Genomic DNA, 26,668 nt, shown 5'->3' with positions numbered 1-26,668 from the left:
TTAAGTAATATATACTTAAAGAAGTCTATGGATACGTTTTAAGAGGAGATTAAATTCTAAACTAATTCCATTGATATTATAAATAATATGGCACATATTAAAATGTACGATGTATATTTCGTAATATTTGGAATAATAATTTAAGCTGAATCAGTACACATACTTTAAATATAATATTTATAAGCTGACCGTATTTCCCTACAATAAAATCGGGACAGAAGGGCGGAGCATTAAGTGTGATAATGACTTTTATATTGTATAGTATCTAATAAAAAATCACAGAAGAGAGAAATAAAATTTACTATTATTATAATGGTTTATGGACGTGCCGCTAGAATTTCTAAATTATTGGTACGTCAGGTCAGCCTATATATAATTTACGTATATACGTGTTAATAACAATTTGCAATCAAAAACATCACATCGACGATTTTTTAAAACGAGACGTTAAAAAAACAAAAGCAATGTAAAAACTAAATAAATACCCTGCAATATTATTAAAAAAAAAGTTGTGCGTTTTTCATGGCTTAAAATGACACTTTGAAATGTAAACAATAAATAAATAAGTACCCCATCGTTCTTATAGTTCTAATATTATATATGTATGTAAAATATAACACATAAAAATATAAATGCCTAAATAAAAGATTCCTTTTTATCACATGTCCAAATCGATGCACAATATTTTGGACTGAAAAATAAACGATAGGCATTACCTACTCCTGTCTAAGCTGAAGATATAATAGTCAACTTACGTATAAAATTGAATATCATAGATCTTAACGTGAATGCTAAACACCGACTAGATAATATAAAAATTACACTCACATATTCATTAAATATACATACACACTTCATCAATATATATAATGGTTACGTGTTTAAATGATTAACTGTGAAAAAAATGTTTATAAATAATAATAAAAACAACTTTGGCTTATAAGATTATATATAGTTAAGTATAATTTTAAGTAACGATGATTTTTTTGTTCGGGTAATTATTTGAGTGACTAGCTTATAGCTTTCTCGTAAGTAGGTGGCGGAGCCTCGGATTGCATTATACTACGCTGTGGTAGCAGCACGGCTATGTGGTACGGCGGAGGCGGCGGCTCTGGTGAAGGTGGTCCTGGAGGATGCGACACTTGTAAACTCAATATAGTGCCAAGTTGTAAATCCTCATTCGAGTCCTGGTGAATATAAATAAAGATATAGCATTACACATTTTGTCGCACACATTTTCTAATTATATATATAAATATTTTTTAACGATACTAAAGAGATGAAGTTATTGTCATCTGCATAGCCCGAGTATAATTATAAGCTATTAAATGAGACCTCAGGTCAGAAACATAATAATATATAGAAATGACATGGCATTGAAATGGAAATAAAAAAGTTACTTAGTCATAGCACAATATAAATATTGTTCTTGGAATATTTCTCACTCTTCTTAAGTCTACTGCTTTGTGTAAGAGCAAAATTTTTATATTGTATTTGTTTTATTATTAATCCCAAAAATAAAACTCTACACACGTCACATGAAAAATTAGTTGCAACACCATTTATGATAATAATATAAAATATATATAAACCTGTGATTGTGTAGGTGGAGTCGGTGGCGGAATAGAGATCACAGGCATTGGAGGAATTGTCCTCGCTCGGCAGAGTGAAATTGTGCAAATTCCCAGCAAAAACACCACAAGAAGTGCACACAAAATCAGCACTTCCATTCCTGTCCCTTGCTCGTAGACAATCTATCGAAACAGATTCATAAATAACAATAACAAAATTATAATATATAATATAGCATAATATATACCTGATGATCGAAGTAAAATTTGGCACCGGCGACAAACATGGTCGCTAGAGCGAACGATGCCCACATTCCACACTTTAAATGAGCCGGCATCAACTGCTGCGGCGGAGATGGATGAATGATCGGAGCTACTTCAACGCTCCGCGAAGCTTCAGCTCTGGGAACCTCTAGGTAAACGCTGCTGTCCGCTTCCAGCGCACCTCGTAAGTTCCCCGATTGCGGATACAATACTCCATTGTTAATACCCGCATTACTGAAAATGCAAATTAATTTATTACTGTCAAGTATTTAGCTATAAAAGTACAGCCTTTAAAATATTACATAATCGTTTTCTGTATAGTATTATCAATACTATATCAGAATATTGTATTGGACTGACAGACCGAATATCAGATCAACGTAAGTTAACGATTTACTATGTTCAAAATACATTAAAACAGCTTAATGAATATGAATCCGATTAAAAATCTATAGTAATTAAAATGCAGTCAAATTCCAAGAATATATAATAAAAACAATCAAAATATATACAACTAATTTGAAGCAAAGTGAGAGTTTTTAGAAAGAGAATTACTTGTAGTTTGATGTATTAGGTGATTGATGTTGAACCCGCGGGACAGAAGATAGTCCCGGAGGGCGACGTGCAGATCCTGCAACGCATTCTATATTCTGAAAGCGATGTACAGGTGTCACCATTCGTTTTAAATGACGTTCTCTGCCTGCTCTGCCAACGCCTATAAAATATATAAAACGATTATTCAACGACTTTTGTCAACATATGATAATATGTGATATTTTGGCAAAAACAAAAAAGACTTTTTGCTTCTTTATTAATATTTACATAATGACTCGTATTTTTTGGGTCAGAATTTATATTAAATACAGACAGATGGTCATAATAATTTTTTTTAGTTGGTAATAGTGCTATTGTTTAGTGTTGTTATTGCTGTAATGCTGAAGATTTGTATTTTATGCGAGCGAGGTATTTTATAGAATATTTCTAAGATAAATAATTTATTGCCCGTACGTTAATGTTATATATTTTTAATTCATATGATCACCATATTGACCATATGCTATTTTTATTCTAACCCTGTATGAAAGCTTTTTTATTTATTTAAGATAGTTAGCATATTTTTTTAAATTTAGACAAGGATCGCATTGATATTGATGATTCAGGTTGGAAAAAATGCTATAATAGCTATCTAGTATATGTACATATTTAGTTATGAGATATAAAAATGTTTTAAAAGTTGGTCAATTTCTGGCAATCTTAATCCTAGATCAAAGTTATGTCTCACCTGCAGATAGAGAAGTTGGCATACGCCGCCCACTATAACCGCACTGGCTTCGTTTATCTATCCAGAAATGCATCAGCGATGTTAAAAGTATCCTGTTTCTATTGATTTTCTTCCATATTATGAAAGAGCCATCCTACCTACAAATAATAATCAAAATCAACACAATTGACAAATATAAACAAAATTATCTCCGAATTTCGACCCGTTGTTGTTGAATCGTTGTTTTCCCATTGTTTACTCGAAAAATATGCATCATGTATAAATGACAGTTCAGAATAACTACCTTAATAAAAACGAATATAGAGTGGGATAAATGAAATAGGTAATGCTGTATAAATAATGGGAAAACAGTTATTTATATTATAGTCAGTACTTAGTATAAGGGAGAAACGGACGACGGCCACTTTCCATAAAACAACAATAGGTGGAGTGTTCGCGTACACTGTACGCAAATGTATTTGCGAACGTATCTCTAAAATACAAACTGAAATAAATTGTTTTAGTAGGTAGAAATATTTACTATTCATTTTGTCGATATTTATTTATTCATGTTTTCTACATATTTTTGACAATGATAAACAAATTAATGAATTTTTTTATTATTCAAATCCGAAAAGTTTACAATTTTAGATAGAAGACCGAATTTTAACCTACTATGCATAAAAATATCACCTTAAGTGAAATATTTAACGATTAATGTTATTTTTATTAGAGTTCCAACTTAAAAAAAATCAAAACGTAACACATAGCTTATGAATAACAAAAAAATAAGACTCCATTGCAATGCGTGTTTATCATATTAAGCATCACCAGTTTTAGTGACGTGATTACAAATGGACTATTGGTAACATTTATTACGTATTAATTTTAAATTAATAAGTCAGTGAAAAATTAGTACTTTTTTCTCTAGTTAATTTTATTAATCATTCAAAGTGTGATCCTTAAAAATTAACAGCTACTTTATAAGTGCAATATCCAGTGGTTTAATCGGACGGGTGCAGCTCGGCGCGACACTATTTTTAACTATAAATTTCACGTTTTCAATATTAAAAGAGTATATTTAAATTTATTTTCGCAAAATATTTTGTGCAAAAATTGTAAGTAGTTGATCGATGCATACGTAGGGCCAGCCTGAGGGGCAGGTAGTACAGGCGATCGCCTGGGGCGCTAGATCTTGTAGGGCGCCGTGATAGAATATAATCTGATATTATTTTTTTATATACACTACTGTGCATTCTTTAGATTATTTCACACGTAAAATATCGCGACGAAATAAAACTACAAATTTTTGAATACCCACAATCGCAAAAAAGAGTATGGTGTCAAATATAATATTAAGTTACTTTAATTTGAATTATATTTTTGCGCTCATGTAATGAGTTATTAAAGTATTAATAGGAGGAAGGGCGCAAATTTAGTTTTTGCCTGGGGCGCCAAATAACCTAGAGCCGGCCCTGTGCATACGTGCATATGATTTATATTTTAACATTTTTCTTCTTCCGCTGAATTCCACTGCACACATTTTTACGAATCCCTATTTCAGACTATTCATCTAAAATAGAGTTCGATTTCGAAAATTTGGACGAAATTTAGAATAATTATAAAATTCATAATATATGAATGATGCGAATCACTCATTTAAAAATCAAATTTCTTTATTTCGATATATATATATGTGTGTGTGTATATATATATATATATTAATGGAATCTCCAGATGATGCTTCAGTCATGGTGACGAATTTTCCGTAACTGTTTTTTTTAATTTTTTATGACCATGGCCATAAAAAATTACACAGCCGAAATATAGTAAAGTAAGTGTAAATCACGATAAATCCCGAAATTCCAATAATGTTAATACTCGCGAACCTCTAAAAAATCGAATTTAAATTCGTCCATCATGTGTTCACCTCCAGAAAAGATTTAGACTAGTTTGCACTTTTTGTTTAGTATGAAACTCCCCAACCCCTACTCCACACAGAACCTCTTACATAACTAGCTAATTAGTGGTAATTGACGATTTAGTCTATTATTTAACGGAAAAAAACAATTATATTTCTATTGTCATTTATTTCATATATAAAAATACAGTCTAATCTTGCTTAACGAGCACCTCCCATAACGAGTAAAGCAATTTGTAAAAAAAATTACCCGCTTACCGTACGTTGTTTTGCATAACAAGTAACGAGGAGAATGCCAGCTATACCCGGTTTTTGCCAAAAACGTTCTGTAATAAGGCATGTGAGCGTAAGATTTTTAGCTGTCGTCGGTTATCTAGCAGTCAAACTAACTCCTGTTAGGCATTGTTGTATTTTACATTAATTCATATGGGAAAATTGTTTCGGCTTATGAGTAAAATTCTGGAACGAATTATGCTCGTTAAGTTCCACTTTATGTTTATAGTGAAGATCATTCGTCCATTGGTTCCGAAGTTTCAACAAGACTGACCTTAGTCTCCTACAAACAAAAAACGAGAGGTAATATTTCAAATTTCACATATTTTACAAATATTTTTTTTAAATGACGAAGTATAAATTCATTATACAAACTTGAGTAATATTTTTTATAGACAAATGTACACATAACATACATTATGAATTGCAATTTTTCAAAATGTTTGTAATGAAATGTACCAATATTTATGAAGATACTTTTATGTTTTTGAGCGCTGGAGAACTTGTATTGTTTTCAAGTGTTATATTTATTAATTGAAAAAAGGCATATTCTAAATTGAAAATGCTATAAACATTAAATTTTATTCCATATACTGAACATTTGTAAATATTGATGTATATGTGACTTGAAGTGTAAAATAATAATAACTTGTGTTACGCTTTTTTTGTTAGAAATTTTTTCAGGAACCGCTTCAACGTGTGGCAAATCTGGTAGTTCTCTTGGAATACGGGCGTCAGTTCTAACGCCGCTCCATCCCATTTTTGATTCATAATAATTTATGATAAACTGTGGCATTCTTGTGTTGATGAGTTTTGCAGGCAACAAATCTAATTCATCACAGTCAACCCTTAAAAATGTTTAAATAAATGAACATAAATAGAGAAAATTAATTAATCTTTAATAACTACCATTTAATTAAGAACATCAATTCTCCTGTTACGTCAGTAACTCCCATAACTCTTTCGGGTTCAAGTCGTCGATCGAAACCCCTAGGTTTTGCTATTTCCTATCATGAAGAATACATATTAATCTTATTGATAATATTTACTAGGTATCGTATATTTTTATTTCGTTTACTTCGATTAGCTTATTCTTTTTGCATCTTTCTTCAATGTGTCCGCGTCTTTTCCTCTCCTTCTTTTCTAAACTCTCTAATTTTAACCTCGCTTCTTCATATGCCGATATCAATTCCGGACAATCTAAATTATCTTCAGGTTCCCAAGTATTATCGTCACTGAAATGCAAATAACTCACTACAAACTTATCAAATATATAATAAATATAATGATATCATACTCGGAATATCCTTTCCACTTCAATAAATATTCCACTTTGCCGTTTCTCATTCTTCTGTCCAGCACTTTCTCCACAGAAAATTCTTCGTTTTTCGTTACCGCCGGAGCAGACATTCCTTCGTGTTGCTGCGATTCGACAACGGATTTATTGGTTTGATTCTGGGTGTTATCAGAGCTAGCGGGATACAAATGTTGATCGGAATTCATTGCTGTGGAGTCGAACGATTGTATGTTATTTGCTGAATCTACCGTTTCGCTATTATTCATGTCAACTTCAGTAATACCCTCATTATTAATTATCTGAGCTAGCTCTTGGATATTTTCCACTGAAAATTATACATACAATGAATTAGTAAGATAAAAGTATAAAACGCAATTTAAGTTACAAATCGATTGACAGACGTTGTATTATCTATATTACTTAATTTTATACAGTTGAACATTGAAAAATCCATTTAATTTATTAAAATAACAATACCATCCATAGCACAAGACTGTCGCACACCGCGCCGACCAAACAATCAAACGTTGCCATAACAAAAAATTAAACTGTCAAATAATATTGACAGCGATATTTAAAAACAAATGTTACATTATGTATACATATGGTAGCTAATATTATTAAAGTAATTTTTAAAAAATCCTAAGATATTTAATTTTAAAGTTAAACAATTATTTAGGCATATTTTAAAATATAAATATTGATATATTAAAATAAATAAATAATTAAAAATACTCCCTACTCAACAGCATTTAGCAACAACATTTAAAAAAATATAATACATGTAAATAAAAAACAATTCACAATTATCTTGCATTGAGACATTGTAACTATTGTGCAATAAATAATATTACAAATACTTAATTAGGCAGATAGAACAGTATGACAAAAGTTGCAAAAAACGATAAATAAAAATCTTACTTATTTATTGTATTGTAAAAGTATGCTTGAACAAACATTAAATATTTAAGAAGAAAAATATATAATATAAGAGTATTTCGTTTATAAAGAATTTTTTCACTCTCGTTAAATGAGAATCGTAATCGCATCAAGAAACACATCGATTTAAGTATTGAATAGACATTTTTTATATACAGAGTGAAACGAAATAGTCCTCCTGATTTTGATACACTAAAAAAAAAATAGGAAAAAAAGTTGTATTTTATGAAAGGTACACAAATCCAGTTTTTATTGCCAAGTTTTGAAAATCAAATCAGTCAAATGGCCATCGTTAGTCACTGTTTCTAGAAGTTTTGCATAACTCTGCAACGGGCCAGCCACGCCACATCGTCTCTTAGATCGACAATATGGTCAGTAAACATATTACTGAATACAGGCATTTAACATTAAGTAGCGTGGGCCGTAGCATCCTTTTGAAACCAAAGGTCACAAAAGGTTTGTACAACGTCCAAGAACGAATTGCTTTCGTGTCGACGACGCGGAATTGCAAAGTGCACACGAAAAGCTCTCTGCGTCGCTATGATGGAACACCTGCTTTCAAAATACGCCTCCGCTATGTAGCTTCGATGCTTGTCAGTCCATACCATCTTGGCAACTAAAATGAGATACCGAAAAATACCAGTCTCCTCTCTCTCGCCTCACCCTATCTTCAATACCGCCCCTCTCAAATCCGGGAGACTGTTTTGCTTCATTCTGTATATTTAATAGTTTAATATAAATTATGTTATTTCTTATTAAAAGAAGTTTTTTAATAAAAATGATTTTAAATTAGGTTTTATTAATTATTTTGCATAAATTATATTTTGTAGGATTAGAATAAAACGATTCTTGGTTGATAATATTTGTGTTATGGTATTAAAAATGACAGCTCAGCTGTCACCGGTTTGTTATGGTTAAACCTCGTTAGGAAGTGTTCTTGACGAAGGATTGTTACTAAAAAATATGTACAATCAATGCTACAATATTATTAAAAAAGATGTAAAAGTGAAATAATTTTTCAGTAATGTTTTAATCACAAAAAGTCAAAACGTTATATTACCATATTGTCGTTGAAAACTCGGCATAGAGATGGAAAACGTCGACTTTTTACACCCGGAACTGCTTCCAAACGAGACACTCTTTAATATTTTAGAAGAAGTAAGTCATATTTTTTTGTGTACAATATTATATTTTTTGAATTAATGTAACACTAATACACGTCACAGAGAAAGCTAAAACTGAACGGACTGAATTTGATGAATAGGGATCAATTGTTAAGTTTATACAATCAATATTGCTTGCCCCATGCGCAACGTCGAAGAAGAACGGAAAAATACAAGACGACAAACGGATCGTCGAATAACAATCTCAATAGCGATAGAGTAAACGGCAGCAAGATTATAGACAATGGTGATACACCGACGAAAAAAGCAAAAATTAATAGGAGTGCGAGCAGTGAATGCAAAAACTACATTGAGAACAATAACAAACGTCAATTTTCAACGGAAAATAATGTGAGTCCATGATGATTGCCTTATTATTTACATTTTAATAATAATTTATTCTATTTTAGGAAGAAAATAATTGTAAAGATTCGCCACGCAAAAAGCAAAAAATATCCTGGCCGTAATTAAGTAATAAATCAGAACTGATTTTTAAGAAGTAGAATAAGACTATGTAACTGTGTAATTTAATAAAATTGATGTTTAATCAGTCATAGAGATACATTAAAATAATAAAATACGATATGTACTTAATGTAACATACCAGATAAGTATTTCTTATTTGAATCTATAAATAATTATGATCAATTTAAAATTGGGCATAAATATTTTTTCTCCAAGTCAAGTATAGTTTGTAAATATTTTAGTTTAACGAAAAATGTGATTTTTATACAACTTTATAAATGGACCTCAATTGTTTACAGTTTTTCAACAAATTATCATCTCTTATCGATAGATTTTTATCAGTCATTTAAATGTGATAATTATTTTGAATTATTTCAGCACAATAACCTTGAATGTTTATATTTAATTTCAATAACCTTGAATGCTTCTGAGTCGTATAAATGTGTCCAACAAAAAGTGAGTGGGATAAGTTTTTCTGTAAAAACATATCAAGGTACTGTAATTAGTTCTCTACAATATACGTAGAAAATGTTTTAGTTATACTTTCCTGGGTAAAACTAGTCAAAAGTAAGCACGTTCCTTTCTGCATAAACCCAAAATGATAAAACCTTTATCTTTGTCTTATGCTATAAATTCAATGGTAAATATATATTGATGTTAATGTACTTGTACATATTTGGGTAATAGTTAAGAATATGATATGGAATTCTGCTCAAAGTCTTTCATAGCTCCAAATATTAAAAACAAGTGGTTACTTTTTATATCGAGATACTGCAATGATTGAAAATCATAGAAATATAAAATGTTATTGTATTTAAACCTTAGCCTCTGGCGAAAACAAATTAATCGTGGCAATAAAATCATTCATGGTAGTATGTTTTATCAATTTTATTAATATACATTAATAAATAATATTTATAACAAATTATCAGTTTAGAAGTAATTTTGATATTTTATGTAAAAAATGTTGTATGACATTATTATTTGAATCATCTATTTTTTAGTCTTATTGTTAAATAATTTCAAGCAATTTTGAATCTTAAATTATACAAAATATGATTATGTGTTGTAAGCCCATTACCGTTAGATTTTCAGAAAATTCGCTCTCCGAATGCAGACTGAAAGTCAACCTAGATAAAAACCAAATTTTTAGTTTTGGCGCTCATTAGTTGTCATTTTTTATTTTCTGATTATTATGTATCACAATTCTATTTTTCTGCTTCTATTATTGAAGCCAAGATGAAAGGAATACTATCATTATTTGATAGTTCACAATATAATAATTTTTTCATATATTATATTTTCATTAATTCCTCATTAATAATAAAAACAAAAAAATAACGCACGTTTAAATAAGGGTTTCAGTATAAAAATAAATAAAAGTCCATAATATATGTATATATATATATATATTAATATGCACAAGAATCTCCCATAGAATTGTTTGTTCTTTTTTCTCAGATGCAATAATAAAACACCCACATATGGGTGTTTTAATATTGGATTGCAATTTAGAAATGATTCTACAGAAAATCTAGTAATCCTATTTTTTGGCAATATTCTTTAGAACTGAGGATAGTGTAATCTATTTCTTCTTTTAATAAATTATTAAAAAATAGTAAAAATCAGGAACTAAATAAACGTTTTTTGTGGCAATAAAATAAGTGTGCAATTATTATACATTAATTTTAATAATCAAGATGTATATTCGAACGAGGTCCAGTTGTTTGCGGACCATATAAAACTGTGCAACAATTTTGTAAAATTTTTGCCAGAGATAAGATAACTCGATTTATATGTAAAACTACGGGCTGATATCAGCTGTATTGTTAGGTTTTTTTACTTTCTTTTTGACTATTATTAAAAATACTTACTTTAATTTTAATTATTGATTATGATAGATATAAAAATATAATATGTACAAAGTATAGTTTTTGGCTCCAGTTTATACAAATAAATTTAAAAAGTTTAAACTACTGTTTAAAATCATTACAAAAAAACTTAATATTTTTATTACAAAATGATAATTTTTGCTATAGTAGTGATTTATATGTACAGTGTAATATAATATCGCCATTTTTCTAATCTAGTGTGTGTATTCATCGGTTTAGTCGGTTCATTTCTTGACATAATAAAACTAGGTTTTAAGTTTTAAATCAAAACGTTTTTATTTGTACAATAAAAAATAAACGTTAAACAATAATATTATTTATTTCCATATTGCCAATTACAAGAGTAACTGACAAAATTGTAACTATTATATAATTTATATTTGTATTCAATATGAACAATACTTCTGGTTTATATATGTATGTATGGATGCTTGTATTTTCATACACATATCAGATTAAAACAAACACATTTACAACACAATTACATAAGCGAAACTCATCTGATAGATTTTGAAAAAGTGCATAGATTAAATTATTTGTCTTGCATAGATTAAAACTACATCATTGCAATTGAAACTCATTCTAGATAGTTTATTAAACATTTTATAATCGGATAGATTCAGTCTATTTTTATAAATTTACAGTATATTTTTTTTAAAGAAATTTGCGCAAATATTAAAAATGCAAAAGCAACTAATATTTAGTATATATGTAATTTATAATCACGCTCATTCTCAATTCGTTTCCATTATGTATTATGTATTATTAACATCCAATGACTAACAATTGACAGCGATTCATAGTTTATATGTACATCCCAAAAATATTTGTCTTTTAAACTAATACATTTTTCAGGCAAAACATTTTACAAAAAGGCAATGCCACTCACTGTATATTAATATTTCACAAACAACACTACAAATATGCGTTTATGAATTATTATATGATAACATTCATTATATATTTGTATAAGATATAATATATATGTATATATAATAATACATTTGAATCGTCTTAGAAGCGCGGGTCACTCCAATTTCAACGTACTCTCCCTCTGTGATTATAATACATAGTCGATTGAATAATACAAAATGACTTATTTAAAAATATATATCAAGTGTTAATTTAGCCATTTTGTAAATGTTCAATGACTTACTATTTGTATAATTTTATATACATCACTTTAAACAATGAACAAATCAAATAAAAAACTTTTTTATACTCATATACATTCATATTTTGTTGTGTTGATAATATTACTTTGATATTGATTTACCTGTTATAAATTTGATTCGATTTGTACATATGCATGTTATTCAATGGAAAATGTGATTTTTTTACTTTTAATTTTTTTCTATGTATATATTATTATCGATTTTCTTGTCCATTATTGAAGAGAAAATTGTATGTGCAATTGTGTAGTATTTCGCATTTATCACTAGAAATATAACTTTTAATATATCATGCAAAATCTCATTCTTACAAGCGATATCTTGTATTGAGTACAAAAATAAATTGTGGTTATAAAAATATTTTGCATGATATATCGTCGTTTTATTATTATAATAATGTATTTATACGTTCTTTCTAAGCAAAAAATATGTTTCTCTTTATTTAACAGACATGATTAAATATTAAAACAAACATACTACAATATATTTGAAATTAATGTATGTATAAATCATGTAAGTGTATAGTGATTTACGTGTATATAAATGTTAGACATAATAAATGATAATAAAAGAGGAACATGATAATTATTTTTTCTTCTTCTTTTAATACTTTAAATCTTAAGGAAGATTCATATTGCTACAAAAATATCTATTTTTTTAATAAAAATGTTTTAGCTATCCATATCTTGCTTTCAATATCGTCAAAAATAAATTCAGGACCTTGAAAAATGATATTTATATTTTACAAACTAGTAGAGCTCGAGTATTATTGATAAGTCTTCTGGATTCAGTTTACTCGTATGTTGAATATTATATAGAAACAAACTGATCATATTATGCAAAATATGCAAAACACTTCTTTGACTAATAAGTGTGCTCAACACCAATTTATTATCTGCTGACAAGCTGTTACCAATTAGACCTTAAGGGCCGAAGGTGTTTCTTGAGATGATGTATTCACTTTTAGTGTAAGATTTACTACACATTATGTAAGTAACAAACATTGTGATTTATAACCTGCTATGAATCAAAATCGGAGATTTCAGCGTCATTAATGTTACTAATTTAAAACATATGTATCATTATAAAAGAGATATTCATATATATTTTTGTAGCAACATTTGTGGAACACTTTTATAATATTATATAACTAAAATATTACATTTATTAAAAAATACTATTAAAGGCATTTCAAAGGGTTCGAAGAGTTGACGTTAAAAATAATAATTTATAGTAAGTTGGTTTATATTAAATATCATATTTTATTATTATTATTTTATAAAGTATAAAACGACATTACGCTTCAACCGAATAAAATTAAAAATTAAAAACACTAACAATACATTCAGTATAAACATTGACTAGTTTTCGTATTGAACATATATTTTTCTTTAACGATATGGAAGTACGTTTCGCTCGATTATACCGGCGTTTCGTGGTCAGCTTCTTCTATTCTGCCAAGCCGCCAAGCGTTAGGATCTCCTGCTATATAATAAAGCTGATTAGTTTGCCGTAATAATAATATTGATGAAGTAAGCGGATCGAGAAAAAAAGAGAAGAGTCACCAATCGAATGCGATTATCGAAAATAAATATTCCATTGTGAATGTTTTAAAAATGAACGTATGATATTTATCATCTAACGAAAGCTCGGTAGTTAAATGTCATATGAATTGCGGTCGAACAATGGTGATTAAAGTAAATATGTACATACATAGGAAATATGAGAAATACTATCTTAACATTTATTTTCAACTGCGATAAATCAACCTATAGCACTGATCTAATATGTATATGTAAGAACACATGCGTGATTACATGCCAGTACTGTAAGATATAAAGTAATTAAAAGTTTCAGGTTGATCGGGTGAAAGGTATGCAAGTTTTATATAAAAATACACATAGCCATGATTATATAAATACTGTTTAATATCTTACCATAATAATAATACTTTGTGATCCGTGGAAAAGCTAACACAAGACAAAAAGTAACGTAATATAAGCTACTGGATATAATCTTAGTTTGGAACAGTTTAAAGACATTACAGGGACTTTTTGTATGAAAATATAATCCAAGTATACCAAAAAAAATATTTTCAACACTAATAAAACTATTATTAATACAAATAAAAATTAATCATAGTTAATTAATTAAGGAATAAAACATTAAACATACATCCATTTTTAATTTTTATGGAATATTTTCATACATAAATTTAATTATAGTATATTTATTAAATTAAATTGATGACTCGTAGTTTTATTGAAGATTTATAGTATGTGATGTGTGTAACACTTAGATTTTTTAGATTCATATTGTGATTCAATTTTATATTATTTTATCTGTTATTATTTAGTATTTTTTAGAATATCAATAAAGTTAATAATATAATAAATATAAACTATTAGTTTTACTTTTTGACACTTGATTTAGATGAAAAGTTAGAAACAACACTTCATCCAAAAAATGGAGCTCCACAAGGTAGCACCTTAGGACCAATTTTGTATTTAATAGGCACTGCTGATATTTCCACTACAAAAGACAATAATTGCAAATGATATAATTATACTTGACGTAAAAATATCTGTAGGAAAGACAATAATGAAAATAAATACCATCAATACGATTAATGATCAACAAACTGTTACTGTAAAAATTCTATTTCAAAAACAATATGGAAATATGAAATTTAAATCTAAAGTACGTCCAAATATGTTTACATTGAAATAATCCAAAATTCCAATCGTAAACATTGAGTTAGTGATGTAAAAGTATACGTTTTCCCCACAATTCTACCAATTGAGGAAATAACGTTCTTCCTCTGCCTAAGAATATTATATAAATGATTTGATTTTTGATTTGATTTCTCATTCATATAAATACAAATGATTATTTGTATTTAAATGAATGAGAAATATTATATTGAATGAGATATATTAAATACTGATAATTTCAGATAAAATAATATCATATATAACAGTGTAGCGTGTATTGTTTTTTTTTATTATTATATATATTAAAAAATAATCAATTAAAAAAATGAAGGACTTACCTGAATAATTTATTTTGTGAAAATAAGAGGTAAATAAGGATAAAAACAATAATATTAATTATATGTATTTAATGATTTGTTACAATATTTTTACAATATTTAATAGTCATGCGTTTTGGATAATAATACAAGATGCATGATGTGACTAAAATAAAAAATCGATAAGCTATCTCAAATAAAAATTAAAGTATTGAAAAAAATAAATATATAATATTTACACACATTTTTATTTGAGATAGCAATATCGCTAATGTAAGGTATGAGTAAAAAATATTTCCATTATAAAAAAATGACGATAAACCAGTATTAGTAAATGATTAAGTATTTATTAAAAATATATCACAATATGTAAAAGTAAATGACTCGAAAGATACATGTTATAAAAATGTTTTATTATGATTTAAATAAAGAAAGTAAAGATTTTATTGCCATATATTAAACATAATTAAAGCATACTGGAGTGATGACTATTTGGTATATTTAGCAAGCAGATGTTCTGATGGGCGAGGGCGGCATACCGAGCGCTGTCCGAGGGTTTAACAAAGGTGCATGCTCCTCTAGCGTTATCAACCATCGTACCAGAAAACAACAGCAACCAGCAACGACCAAATACATTAAAATCAGGGAAACAAAAACATAAACGATTAATGGCAACAAAACATCATCATTATAATATAAGTTTTTCAAGCGATAACTATTAAATAATACAGAAAATGGTTAATCGGTGTTACGTTTGTATATAGCATTATCAAAATTATATAAAAGTTTCGTTACATTCTTACTATTGTATATAAATAATGTTACATATTAAATATTTTTATTCAGGACATTTATATGCAAATTTTTAACAGCCATCAATATATACATATATAGATTATTGTTTCATATAATACCTTGAAGCTGTCTATTAATAAGTGCAGTGATGCCAGGACCGTCTCCGGATTTTTTGACAATTAGCATCGGTTTATCTTCCCCTTCTTCGTAGCTATTTGGTAAATGACCGTTGCTAGCGGCCATCGTTTCGCTAACCTACAATTTTAATAGCATAATAAAAATAAAAGGTGTATGCGCATATACATTTTAATTATATCAGAACAAACCTGCATGAGTTTATGTACAACATCTCTACCAAGTATATGATCGAATACAGCCTGAAGAAATTGATCAGTCATAATGGATAATTTTAACTTATCTCTATGCCATATCAGTACTCTAGAATCCTCCATAGACATTATAGACACCTAGCAATAAATTAAACATTTAACATACAATAATTCCACAACAATATATTGAACGGTGAAAATATATACTTGAAAATATTCATCAGTAGAAACACCGAACCATTCCGGCGAATCGAGAAAGTGATGAGGAAAAACAATATGCAGCGCTCTTTGATTTTGTGATACTACTAATCTGTAAGCATTATAGAATTGTTGCATTTGAGTGTTTACAATAGTGTTTGTTTTGTCAGTATTTTGCACTCACTTTCCGCTTAGCACCAAAGATAGACTATCAACTTTTGTAACCTTCTCCATTGCGTACACTTCCTGACATTTCAGTCGACGGATGGACCTCATGCAGGATAGAACTCTTCTGAATTGATGTCTAGAAACCCTCAGAGGCTTGAACAGTGCTTGATAAACCTAGAACAATACAAATTTCATATTAATAACAATATTTTAACAAGCATTACATACATATGTACATATTATATTAGCTACCTAAGAAACCTAACAACCTATTTATTTTTACTAACGAGTATGTTTCTGTGGTAGCAGTCGTAATTTTATGAACATATATGTATACCATAGAAAAAATAATAAAGTAATCTAATTTTATATTATATATAGTAAATCGCGTCAAGATGATGATAGTTAGTTTTTAATACTTTTGATAGTTAATGTAACATAAAAATGTAGATAGTGACATATAGTCATTGAAATTAGATCTTTACCGACAAAATATTTACATATTATCGAGATTTCATAAATATTTATGAATATATGTACATTGTAAGATATGAAAACGAGTTCGACAATAGGTTTGCAAATTTGCTTTCCATTAATTCCTTTCCATTCAAATCTTCCTTGTTTGGTTAGTTCTATTCAGATCTTGTAATTGCTCTCCATTTTAACTGTAGATGATTATCAAGTACGATATTTAAAACAATATTTGAATATAAATTTGGTAAGCCGAACCAACCGACGTAAAAGATTAAAAGCGGTCTCGTGTTAATTTTCGCGTTTTCAACCCAAAATAACCCGTCACGGAAAATCCGGCCCTGTGTACAAATCCTAATTATTCCGCCCAGTGAATTCGGCCGCCTTTCGTGCGTCCGTTTCATACTTTTCCCATTATAATGCGCTCGTCAAATATTTGCTCACAACACATGATTTTTACTATCTGCGTGTGACGAATTATTCCGCGTAAATTGCACGCGATTGATGGGACTATAATTTTCGTTCACATTTTCAATTGCCGTGAATTATTTATGAAGAGCGCGTGAAATCGTCCCACATGAAAAATCGGTGAAAATTGACGCGAAAGCGACATTAGACCCACATTTTTAGCAATTTCATGATCCGATGAACTCGCGTGACGAAAGATAACGCGTTTTGATTTATAACACCCGATATGAAATTCTTGTCTTGAACAATCATTTAGTTTGAGATATTAGATAGAAAGTAATTTTCTGTAGAATCAACAGTTTATAATATAACTAAAAGTATTATTGCATCATAAAACTAGGACTAACGGTTAATAAGTAAAGACCCCAAGGGAAAAACATGTTTACTGGTATTTTTGGCATGGGTTATATGTAGAGTTTCTTCTTGAGAATTAATTATATTAAATCACATGTTACTGTAAAAATATGATGAAAATATATTTAGTGTTATGCCATAGAATGCTATTTTAATTAAAATTAATTTTTAAATTCAAGAATTGCAACAGCTTGGTCATAGTTTTGTTATTCAGGGTCAGAATAAATATCAAATGGTTAAAATAAAAATATCATAAGGTCAGAATAGTGTTATATTACCGTATATATTATAACATGTCAATGCCAACCTTTAAGTAGCCAACTTCATTTGGACATATCTTACTAAAACATCAATTCCGCACAATAGGCTAGTGTTATTATTAGTATTTTCTGGTGGTTTCTGAATCCTTTATAATGTGATTCTAATCATACGTATTTGAAATTCCCTCCTTAGATGCAATTCTATACACTTCACAACACTGTATGGACACAATATTCCTTATCTCTAATATATACTTAATAGAAATACATTTTACAAAAAAACTTTTATCGCGAATCTGTATGTATTATTCGTCGTTCCTAAGCGGTAGAAAATCGACATTAACTTTTCACTGGATCCTCTTTGTCGGTCGTGAAAGATTCCGGTTTGGGTCTTAGGTCGCAGATAGGCACTTCGGTCGGCACAAAGGCACCCGTTTCGGTAGTCGTTTTAATTTACGGCCGAGAGAGACTCCGCAGAATGTCGTTATTCGAATTTTCCCCGTCCGTCGGCCGCTTTTCCGATTTTCCGCTCCTTAGTACATACATACGTATGTAAGTTTTCAACGAGCCTTTGCGAAAACTGGGGCGAAACGGTATCGCCACAGCATTATGCAAATTAATTACGACGGACGAATCAACTGTTAAAAAAAGTTAAGAGGTCTCTTTGAAAGGTAATTTCTTCGTTTGTTAACATGAACCTCGGTTCAATTTCTGAATGCTACGTAAATTTACATTTTAATGTGAAATTACATTATTACATAATATACTGGCAACAGCTGTAATTTCGTTAAGCAACTTTGACCAATGTCATACCTTAACTATTATTTTACCGATATTTATAGCGTACATGCGTATTTCTATTGCAATGCATGTTTTTGCTTTGAAAGGTAACAATAAAAATAAAATACATACTTTCTTCAGTACTCAATGCGCGACACATTTTAAATGACGGTTGATCATCGATGAAGGAACAACGCCAGGAAGTGTCTAAGACTTATTTATTATATATTTTTTACAAATCTGACTAACATGACTTGGAAGGTTTCCGCAAAACGTCACGATGGTCATTATACAAACAATAAAAAAACATCTCACATAAATGTTTAGCTCCTCATATCTATCCCTGAAAACATCTTTGTATTTATAAAGCTGGATGGCACGTGCAAGAGGCCACGATGGGCAAGAATAAGGGTCGCAATCGCGACTCTTTGGGGCACTCTAAAGCTCGTAGCTGAAAGTCGTCGAGCATTAACAGATTGTCGACACCACCCCTTTGCAGCTTCAAAAAGTGCTTAATTGAGTAGACGCTACGCCGAGAATGCAATGAATTGTATCATAACGCTCCTAGCAAAAGAAACATTATAATACAAATACGGATACGACCTGTAATCACGGTTACCAGATTTCAAATTAGGTTTCGCAGAACAAAAATGAAAAAAATTACGGCGATTTTTCACATTTTTTTTTACAAATAACAATTTTCACATATCGTGTTTAACATCTAAACCTTATTTTGGCCATTTAAAAATGTATCTAAAAAAGAAAAAAAATATATTTATACTATTTATCCTAAAAATTATTCCATATTTATCACTTGTTTTCACTTCATTAAGAATAACTTGTGACGAACTACACAGGACCTTTCTTGAAACTTGCGCAATTACTGTGACAAAAAGTGATTATTGAACAATAGTGCGATTACACAAAGGCTCTTGTTGCGACTTGAACTAAAAGGTACCCTCATAAATAACATGCAAAGATTCCCCGGTGCATTGAATGAATATTTATTTGTTATGAAACGATCACAGGAAACAATATAGCACCGTAAGGCCACAATATTTCCCGTTACGCATACACAAACCTCGGAGATATTCATCAACCAAATATCACTTTCTACCTATTTTATCGATTCTAAGAAGCGAGATCAGCGATTGGCTAGATGATCGCTGCAGCTTTGAAGAGCTTTACAGCCCTGAATATATAAGGGCAGTCACAGTCAGTCATATGGCAGACAATCGAAGAGACCACCAGATGCCCACCCGCCGGCCACATCATGAAAGTCATGGAGGCTCATCCTGAGAGGGACATTACCACTCGAGCACCGCAACAGATGTAGGGTTACTAAGCCTTCTGAACAATTTATTCCGAAATTCTGTTTTATCTATATTTACGCCAAGCACTCGTCTTTAGACTAAAAATCCTTTCAGTGGAATAGAGAAAATGTATTGAAACTCGATTTGCTGTTGAAACCAAAACCTACCATAAACTAATCAAACGAATCAAACCTAACTTAAATTTTTATTAGGTTAATTTGTTTAGATTAGATTGACGTCACAATTATGCGAATCCCTGATCATCTGTATCTGAATAAATACAGTTTTACTAGTACTGAGCAGTGGAATTGTAAATCGATTGTTTGATACGTTTTAACTGACTGAGTCAGTGAAATTAAATTCATGCCAGTAAAACATTCTTTGTAGCATATTTATTAATTATTCTCCTGTGTTGTGTCGCACAGTAATTAACCAGGTTTTACATTGTTAATGAAGAAAAATAGTTTCAGCAAGAAGTATTACGACGCTTTCTCATAACGCCGGAATATCGATGAATGCTGTACAATTGTACTACAAAGTCTCCTTTAGAAATGGGAAATTTCTTGGACAGCAAAATCAACTGATGTGACATCTACATATATTTGAAGAGCAAGGTCTACATAGACCTCTCACACAATATTGTCGAGCTTAAGCACAGAATTCAAGTGGAAATGCTGCGTCGCGTAATGAGTAATATGCGCTCAAGACAGGAGGAGTGCCTGCGCAGAAACGTAGGTCACCTTCAAATAATTAAAATTATTTTTTCTGTACTTAAAAAAAATATGTTTATAACTTTATAAAACAAGCATTATAATAAATTATTGGGGAGTATATTCAATGATTTCCTTTAGTTCATGATTTAAAAGAAAAGTTCAGAATAATTAATTTATATCAACACAGAATCATGGTTTAGTACCTACATATCGTAATAAATCAACAAAGCATTACAAAATCGTGTTGTTATTAACACTTTAGAATATCTGTCAGGTTTTGCTAATTAATTTATTTATTAAAACACATTTCTCTCAACCGACAAGACAGCGAGGAACGTCCATCATTATGATAAACAACCGAACAACCAAACCAGAGAATACATCTCGGTTTTCTGACACCGAGAATCTTATTTCGTCTGACGCCATAATGCTCAAAGCTAAAGTTTTTTTTGTAAATTGAGTTCTCAATGCGTACCTGACCAAGTACGTCTTCATCATCTTCTAAATAAACCGATATTCCGAGTTTTTAGCTCCTTTGCTGCCAAATTTGTAAAGGACTGAGAACCACCCCGAAGTACGTGCTGTATTATTAAGGGACAAGTTAAAGTTTCGTTCGTTGACCGACCTACTCCAAGCGAGTCGAATGTGGGACGCAGTTTCGCAAAGCCGCATAAAAGCGATCGATAACTGCAAACTCCGTTTTTGATATAGTGAATAAAATCGCAATTTCAATTCGGGACAATGCCTATAATTGGAATTGGATACATGTATGTACCAAAGCCGCACGGGACGGCTTCCAAATATGGACAATGCTGTTTCAAATCGATACGTTTGCCTTAGAGCCGAGGGCATCGATGCCTTTCTATAATATCATTCGCGTAATACGGAAAAGGGTTAAACAATGAATATATCCAAATCTGTCTTAAATTACATTCATATCTGTTTCAAAGGATTTTTTTATAAGCACAAATAAGTATAAATATGTAAAGGTTAAACGATTTTTCTAAATGTCATTTCAAGATAACCTATACAAAAAGTATTATTTTTATATCTAAAATTTTGTATTATAATATTATATTTATACTATCGTATCTTATCGTGTATTAGTAAACGTGTTCCAGGGAAAACATATTTTCACTGGAATTATAGTGAAATCATAGCAGAATAGGTGAAAATATTTCACTGATAGATGGTAGTTAAAGCTGCTGTTTAAACCGTCTTTTCAAACGTATTTATGTTAATTATTTTAAAATCTGCCAAAGTCAAAATGTTCAAAGCCATACCTGACTTGAACGAACTAACCAAACCTAATGGAAAGTTCTAACACTAACTATAGTTTTTGAACTTCCATTAGATCAAGTTAAGTTTGGGTTTGAACAGCAACTGTCAAATTTAATTTAAACGACAGTAGTGCTACACATCACTTTTTAATGCCAACATTTTCCGAACGCACGTGTAATGATGATGACCAGTGAAATTATAAATTAATTGTTTGATATATTTTCACTGGCCTAGTTAGCGAAATTATATTTCTACTAGTGAAAATATATTTTCACTGAAAAATACACACTCATCATAACACATAAATTATTAGAAAGTTAATATTATAATTAATGTTGTATTTCACATAAAAAGCAGACTGTTAATATAAAATAAAACACCGTAGGCAATTATTTTATAAAATCAGATAATATATTAGTGAACTTTGAGTTTAAAAAAGTGAACTGATAACATATTAGTTATTTATTTAACAAATCTCCAATATGTTTAGTTTATATTTGAAGCTCTATAACTGTTTTCAAGTGCACCAATTTCATTTTTTAAGTGGAAAAAAATTACCAACCCTAAATAATATACCCTAATGAATTCATTGTTTTCTCGACAATATTTCGCTAATTTTTAAAAATTTAGCATTTAGCAAAAAAAAAACAATATATTTAATTTCGAACCTTTTCTATAGTAATGTATTGTCCACTGAAAAACACAAGTTTTTCAACTATTGATCGACTGAATATTGAACATATTTTTTGTCGATAAATATTTATATTTTTATTTTAAAAAATCCATCTAAAAAAATGTATCGTGAAAATTATGAAATAAAATGAGAACATTGCTACATCTGATTGCGCGTTGTCGTAGTGAAAGGCAATCCCTTTCCTATGCATTAATTGAGGTATGTGTTTAACTGTGTTAATCGTTTACAATAACGTTAAACTGTAATTATGTAGATGGATTCCAGAAGCTCATAATATATTTTACTCTTTATATCTCACAAAATATCAGCTCGTAACATTTTTTACTTTTTATATAACATAAATCATTATTTCGGTAGATTAAAACTAGGCATTTCTTGAAATATGAGAATTCTCATTTTCACTTCATGATTTTCTTGAGAAATTTTGATAAATAAAAAATATATGTAACATATAATATGTGATTATAATAAGGGTGCTATTTAACAGGAAGTTATTTTAAGAAATATGTATATTTAAATAAAAAAAATCATAAAATGAATTGTTTGTGCATTTATGTAAGATTTATTTATGGGGTGTTCACTGTTCTGACCAATGCTTAATAATAATCTGTCCAACAGTAATGCACAAATGAATCGTTTTATGGAACAACTATTTTATATATAATTAGTAAAAAAAATAGGTATATTATCAGGATGAGAAATATGTTCTATAATATTGCCCTACTTAAAATAGTGTGCAACAATATTATATATACCTAACAAATTAGATATAGTTATTTTTATTAAATCTTCCGTTGTAACCTGACGTTACAACTGACAAATCTGTACCAACTGAGTAAGTCAATCAGACATAATGAATACCTGGGAATTGGTGACATCTATATTATTAATTATAAATTAATATGTGCTATACAATTTATAATCAATAGATGTCACTGCAGCTGGGGCCGGTTATTTTATAAATAAAAATTCTGTTTATGTTTTATATATATTTATATAAGTTTTAAATTTGTTTAAGATATAAACAATCAGCTAAATGAGCAAAATAAACAATAAGCTCACGTCAAAAAAATAAAATCATGCCGTTATCATTAGTTGCTACTTTACATTTATCATACTTCGAAAAAGATAAAGATTAAAATCTCTGTGTGAGGTCCAAACAGCTGCGCAGTTAACGCTAAGGTCATAATTTCGAACTTATGAAAAGGAAATAGCAGCGCGTTGTGACAAAAGGACTAATAACAGTAAGAGAATACTCAATATCATAATTGCCTAACTGAACATATACCCTACTATAGCACGCCATTAACCGCTCGTAATGACAACAATGCGTCTATCCGACGCCAAAACCGCTATTACATTAATGACCTTGAAATTGTTCATCTTTCAGTTTGAGTTATTCAAGGCATAAACATATTTCGTTGGTCGAATATGCAAGCGATGCAATTGGTCAACCAACATTTGATCCTTGATTCGCCAGATACAATCAAGAGTATAAGATTTACACTTTGTTCCATTACCAGACGTTAACAAACGTATGCAAAGTTATCAACCGCGATCGCAACATTACTGTAACGCTCGTTATTGTAGCTCGAATGTTATTCATACATTCATCAATAGCGTTATATATTCAAATACTTTGTTAAACTAAGAACTTGCCACTCTACCTGCACGAATTAACAGGGTAAATTATGACACGCAGTAATACCAAACATTATCCGAGAGCGTCGTCGAAACTTTCAAGACCGAAATTTTCCTCCATTTTCCGCCGACTGAGCTTAATAAGACGCCGCGGCGCAATTAAAGCGTCCTCTAGCGCAATTAGGCGCACGGGCGTACAAGGCCCGGGGCGACATTATCAAGGGGCCGAGGTATTTTAATTGAAAAATATGCAAAAACTGGCAAACACACTCACTTTTGCAACAGTTCATGAATAACTCTCGGAGCAATAAAGCGCGCGACGCATGCAAACGGCCACATGCTCCCATGCGTCATCTCAGGCAATAAACCGATTCGAAAGGGGAAAGTGGAAGAGTCGAGCAACAGGAAAAAATAACGAAAACTGGTTTTTATGCATGACATCGATTGTTATCGTCGTTTTTATGTGTGCGCGCCGTCCATTCATGAGTGAGTAAATCAGGTTCGGACCGAACGAATGGTCGTCTGAGAGGAATATTATGCCAAAGGTGGCACATAAAAAACATTCAATGATTGTATTTTGATGTAAATCATTCTCGAAGTGGATACAAATATACAGCGGATTCGAAGTAATCTGTTCAAGTCGAAACAATTTTGTTGTTTATATTCATGAAGGGGAATCGTATAATCACATTTTGCAAAATAATTGCTAGTAAGGATTTAAAAATGTTTTGTTTACCATATTACCATATGATTTTTTAGAACAACTTATGTAACGTATTTTGTGTTGAACGGCTTACGACTAACTTAATGCGGCTTTCCAACTTGATTTATTGTATATCATAGTTCACAAAGTTTATCTTTTTGTTTGTCAGTTTCAGACGATTTAGCGATATATTTTTTACAGAAAGTTTTACTAAAAGTTTTTAGTTCAATACAAATGTTTTTTATTATTTAAATTACAACACACTGACGTGTTTTCCAAATACACTTTTTCGACACATTACAACTAGCATTTGCTGCTCGATAATGGATAAATGATAAGCTCAGTCAGTTATTTAGCTGAGTTTTAAAATAACATGACTGCAAGTAGATTACGTTACGATTAGAGTCTCCAATTCGAGTAATCGAGTACTTGATACTCGAGTATTTTTGTCTATTTTTCAAGTACTTGATAATCGAGTATTTTGAAAATTACTCGATTAATACTCGAAATTAAAAAATTTTGAAATATTTCAGAAACAAAAATAACTTTAACTCGGTCCGGTAAAGGTTAACGTCTTGCTTTTATTTGGCGTTTATGCCCGAAGTCCCGAGTTAGAGCGGTTACTATCAGGTATAATTTTTTCATAGTTCCATAGTTGCATAGTTCCGGTCGTCGGCTATGTTGTGGGTACGACGGAGAAATTTCTTTTGTGTTTTCTGTTCGATAGTCCCGACTTATCTAATTTATGGCAATGAACAACATGAAATATCAACAAAATTTTTTTTTAGGTTTTATGACTATTCAGTTGTAGCGTAAAGTGTTGTAAATTGTTTATACTGATCCCTCAGCTTAAAATATAAATCAAAACAATTGTGTGTTTTGAAGGCATTTAAAGTAAAGTCAGTTCTTTGCGAACCGTTTAGCTCTAGAGTGAAAGGGATTCACCCAAATACATCTTCGAAGGATATAGATTTAAATTCTTCGCATTAATCAGAAGGAGTAGAATATTGTATATTGTTAAGAAAAAAAATCTATTCAAGAAGAATTACAAAATGCTATTTTGTCAATAGTCGAAGGAAATAAGAGAAAAGCAGAGAAGGGAATGAAAGAAGAGAACATAAAAAGAGAGTTCAAAAAATTTTATATCTATAAAAAGCGAACAGATATAAATTAGAAGCCTTATCCAACGCATTAATGACAATAAGACCAACATCAACAGCAACGGAAAGGGTTTTTTCCATAACGGGAATA

General features: G+C 30.1%; 4 protein-coding genes across 9 annotated transcripts in view; 1 reads left to right on the top strand and 3 right to left on the bottom strand.

Annotated features, from left to right (window-relative positions):
- Positions 1-931: 931 nt before the first annotated feature.
- Positions 932-3,586, bottom strand: LOC148239096 (uncharacterized). The gene is made up of 6 exons (XM_088185504.1): positions 3,491-3,586; positions 3,118-3,254; positions 2,391-2,550; positions 1,820-2,069; positions 1,593-1,754; positions 932-1,187 (listed from the first exon to the last, which is right to left on the bottom strand). Exons 2-6 carry the CDS (start codon positions 3,188-3,190, stop codon positions 1,011-1,013), a joined length of 822 nt encoding a protein of 273 aa, XP_088041630.1. The 5' UTR covers positions 3,191-3,254; positions 3,491-3,586; the 3' UTR covers positions 932-1,010.
- Positions 3,587-5,171: 1,585 nt separating this feature from the next.
- On the bottom strand, positions 5,172-7,109 carry LOC148239095 (chromobox protein homolog 3-like). Of its 4 annotated transcripts, none has more exons than XM_088187532.1 (7): positions 7,065-7,109; positions 6,871-6,912; positions 6,588-6,795; positions 6,369-6,525; positions 6,200-6,297; positions 5,940-6,138; positions 5,172-5,573 (listed from the first exon to the last, which is right to left on the bottom strand). In XM_088187532.1, exons 1-7 carry the CDS (start codon positions 7,069-7,071, stop codon positions 5,526-5,528), a joined length of 759 nt encoding a protein of 252 aa, XP_088043658.1. In that variant the 5' UTR covers positions 7,072-7,109; the 3' UTR covers positions 5,172-5,525. The 4 variants fall into 4 exon arrangements, with proteins under 4 accessions (XP_088043658.1, XP_088043666.1, XP_088043644.1 ...); XM_088187540.1 differs by having other exon boundaries at positions 5,949-6,138; XM_088187518.1 differs by having other exon boundaries at positions 6,588-6,912.
- A 1,300-nt stretch (positions 7,110-8,409) lies between these two features.
- Positions 8,410-9,300, top strand: LOC148239094 (uncharacterized). Its single transcript, XM_088192159.1, has 3 exons — positions 8,410-8,684; positions 8,753-9,040; positions 9,100-9,300. Exons 1-3 carry the CDS (start codon positions 8,616-8,618, stop codon positions 9,154-9,156), a joined length of 414 nt encoding a protein of 137 aa, XP_088048285.1. The 5' UTR covers positions 8,410-8,615; the 3' UTR covers positions 9,157-9,300.
- A 4,156-nt stretch (positions 9,301-13,456) lies between these two features.
- The window catches only part of LOC148239093 (popeye domain-containing protein 1-like), a 59,503-nt gene continuing 46,291 nt past the window's right edge, over positions 13,457-26,668 (bottom strand). Inside the window, exons 3-8 of one of the 3 annotated variants that reach the window (XM_088192134.1) lie at positions 16,756-16,913; positions 16,581-16,683; positions 16,371-16,511; positions 16,164-16,299; positions 15,789-15,827; positions 13,603-13,703 (exon numbers count right to left, since the gene is read on the bottom strand). In XM_088192134.1, coding sequence (XP_088048260.1) covers positions 13,639-13,703; positions 15,789-15,827; positions 16,164-16,299; positions 16,371-16,511; positions 16,581-16,683; positions 16,756-16,913 — 642 coding nt within the window. In that variant the 3' untranslated portion in view covers positions 13,603-13,638. Of the gene's footprint in view, positions 13,704-15,788; positions 15,828-16,163; positions 16,300-16,370; positions 16,512-16,580; positions 16,684-16,755; positions 16,914-26,668 lie in introns of all 3 variants that reach the window. The other 2 variants (XM_088192128.1, XM_088192121.1) reach the window with 2 other exon arrangements.

The sequence above is a fragment of the Plectrocnemia conspersa genome, unplaced genomic scaffold (genome assembly GCF_051122295.1).
Source record: "Plectrocnemia conspersa isolate PC_06_02 unplaced genomic scaffold, ASM5112229v1 ptg000001l, whole genome shotgun sequence".
Classification (NCBI taxonomy): Eukaryota; Metazoa; Arthropoda; class Insecta; order Trichoptera; family Polycentropodidae; genus Plectrocnemia; species Plectrocnemia conspersa.
The sequence above is the reverse complement of the archived record's forward strand: the minus strand, read 5'-3'. Positions and strand labels throughout refer to the sequence as shown.

Coding starts and splice junctions, on each gene's coding strand:
- LOC148239096 (XM_088185504.1), bottom strand. CDS start 3,190: ATGCATTTCTGGATAGATAAACGAAGCCAGTGCGGTTATAGTGGGCGG. Junction 1,755..1,819: donor AATTTTACTTCGATCATCAG/GTATATATTATG, acceptor CTGTTTCGATAG/ATTGTCTACGAGCAAGGGAC. Junction 1,188..1,592: donor CTCCACCTACACAATCACAG/GTTTATATATAT, acceptor TATATTCACCAG/GACTCGAATGAGGATTTACA.
- LOC148239095 (XM_088187518.1), bottom strand. Junction 6,298..6,368: donor AAAAGAATAAGCTAATCGAA/GTAAACGAAATA, acceptor TCTTCATGATAG/GAAATAGCAAAACCTAGGGG. Junction 6,139..6,199: donor TTGATGTTCTTAATTAAATG/GTAGTTATTAAA, acceptor AACATTTTTAAG/GGTTGACTGTGATGAATTAG.
- LOC148239094 (XM_088192159.1), top strand. CDS start 8,616: ATGGAAAACGTCGACTTTTTACACCCGGAACTGCTTCCAAACGAGACA. Junction 8,685..8,752: donor TCTTTAATATTTTAGAAGAA/GTAAGTCATATT, acceptor TACACGTCACAG/AGAAAGCTAAAACTGAACGG. Junction 9,041..9,099: donor AATTTTCAACGGAAAATAAT/GTGAGTCCATGA, acceptor ATTCTATTTTAG/GAAGAAAATAATTGTAAAGA.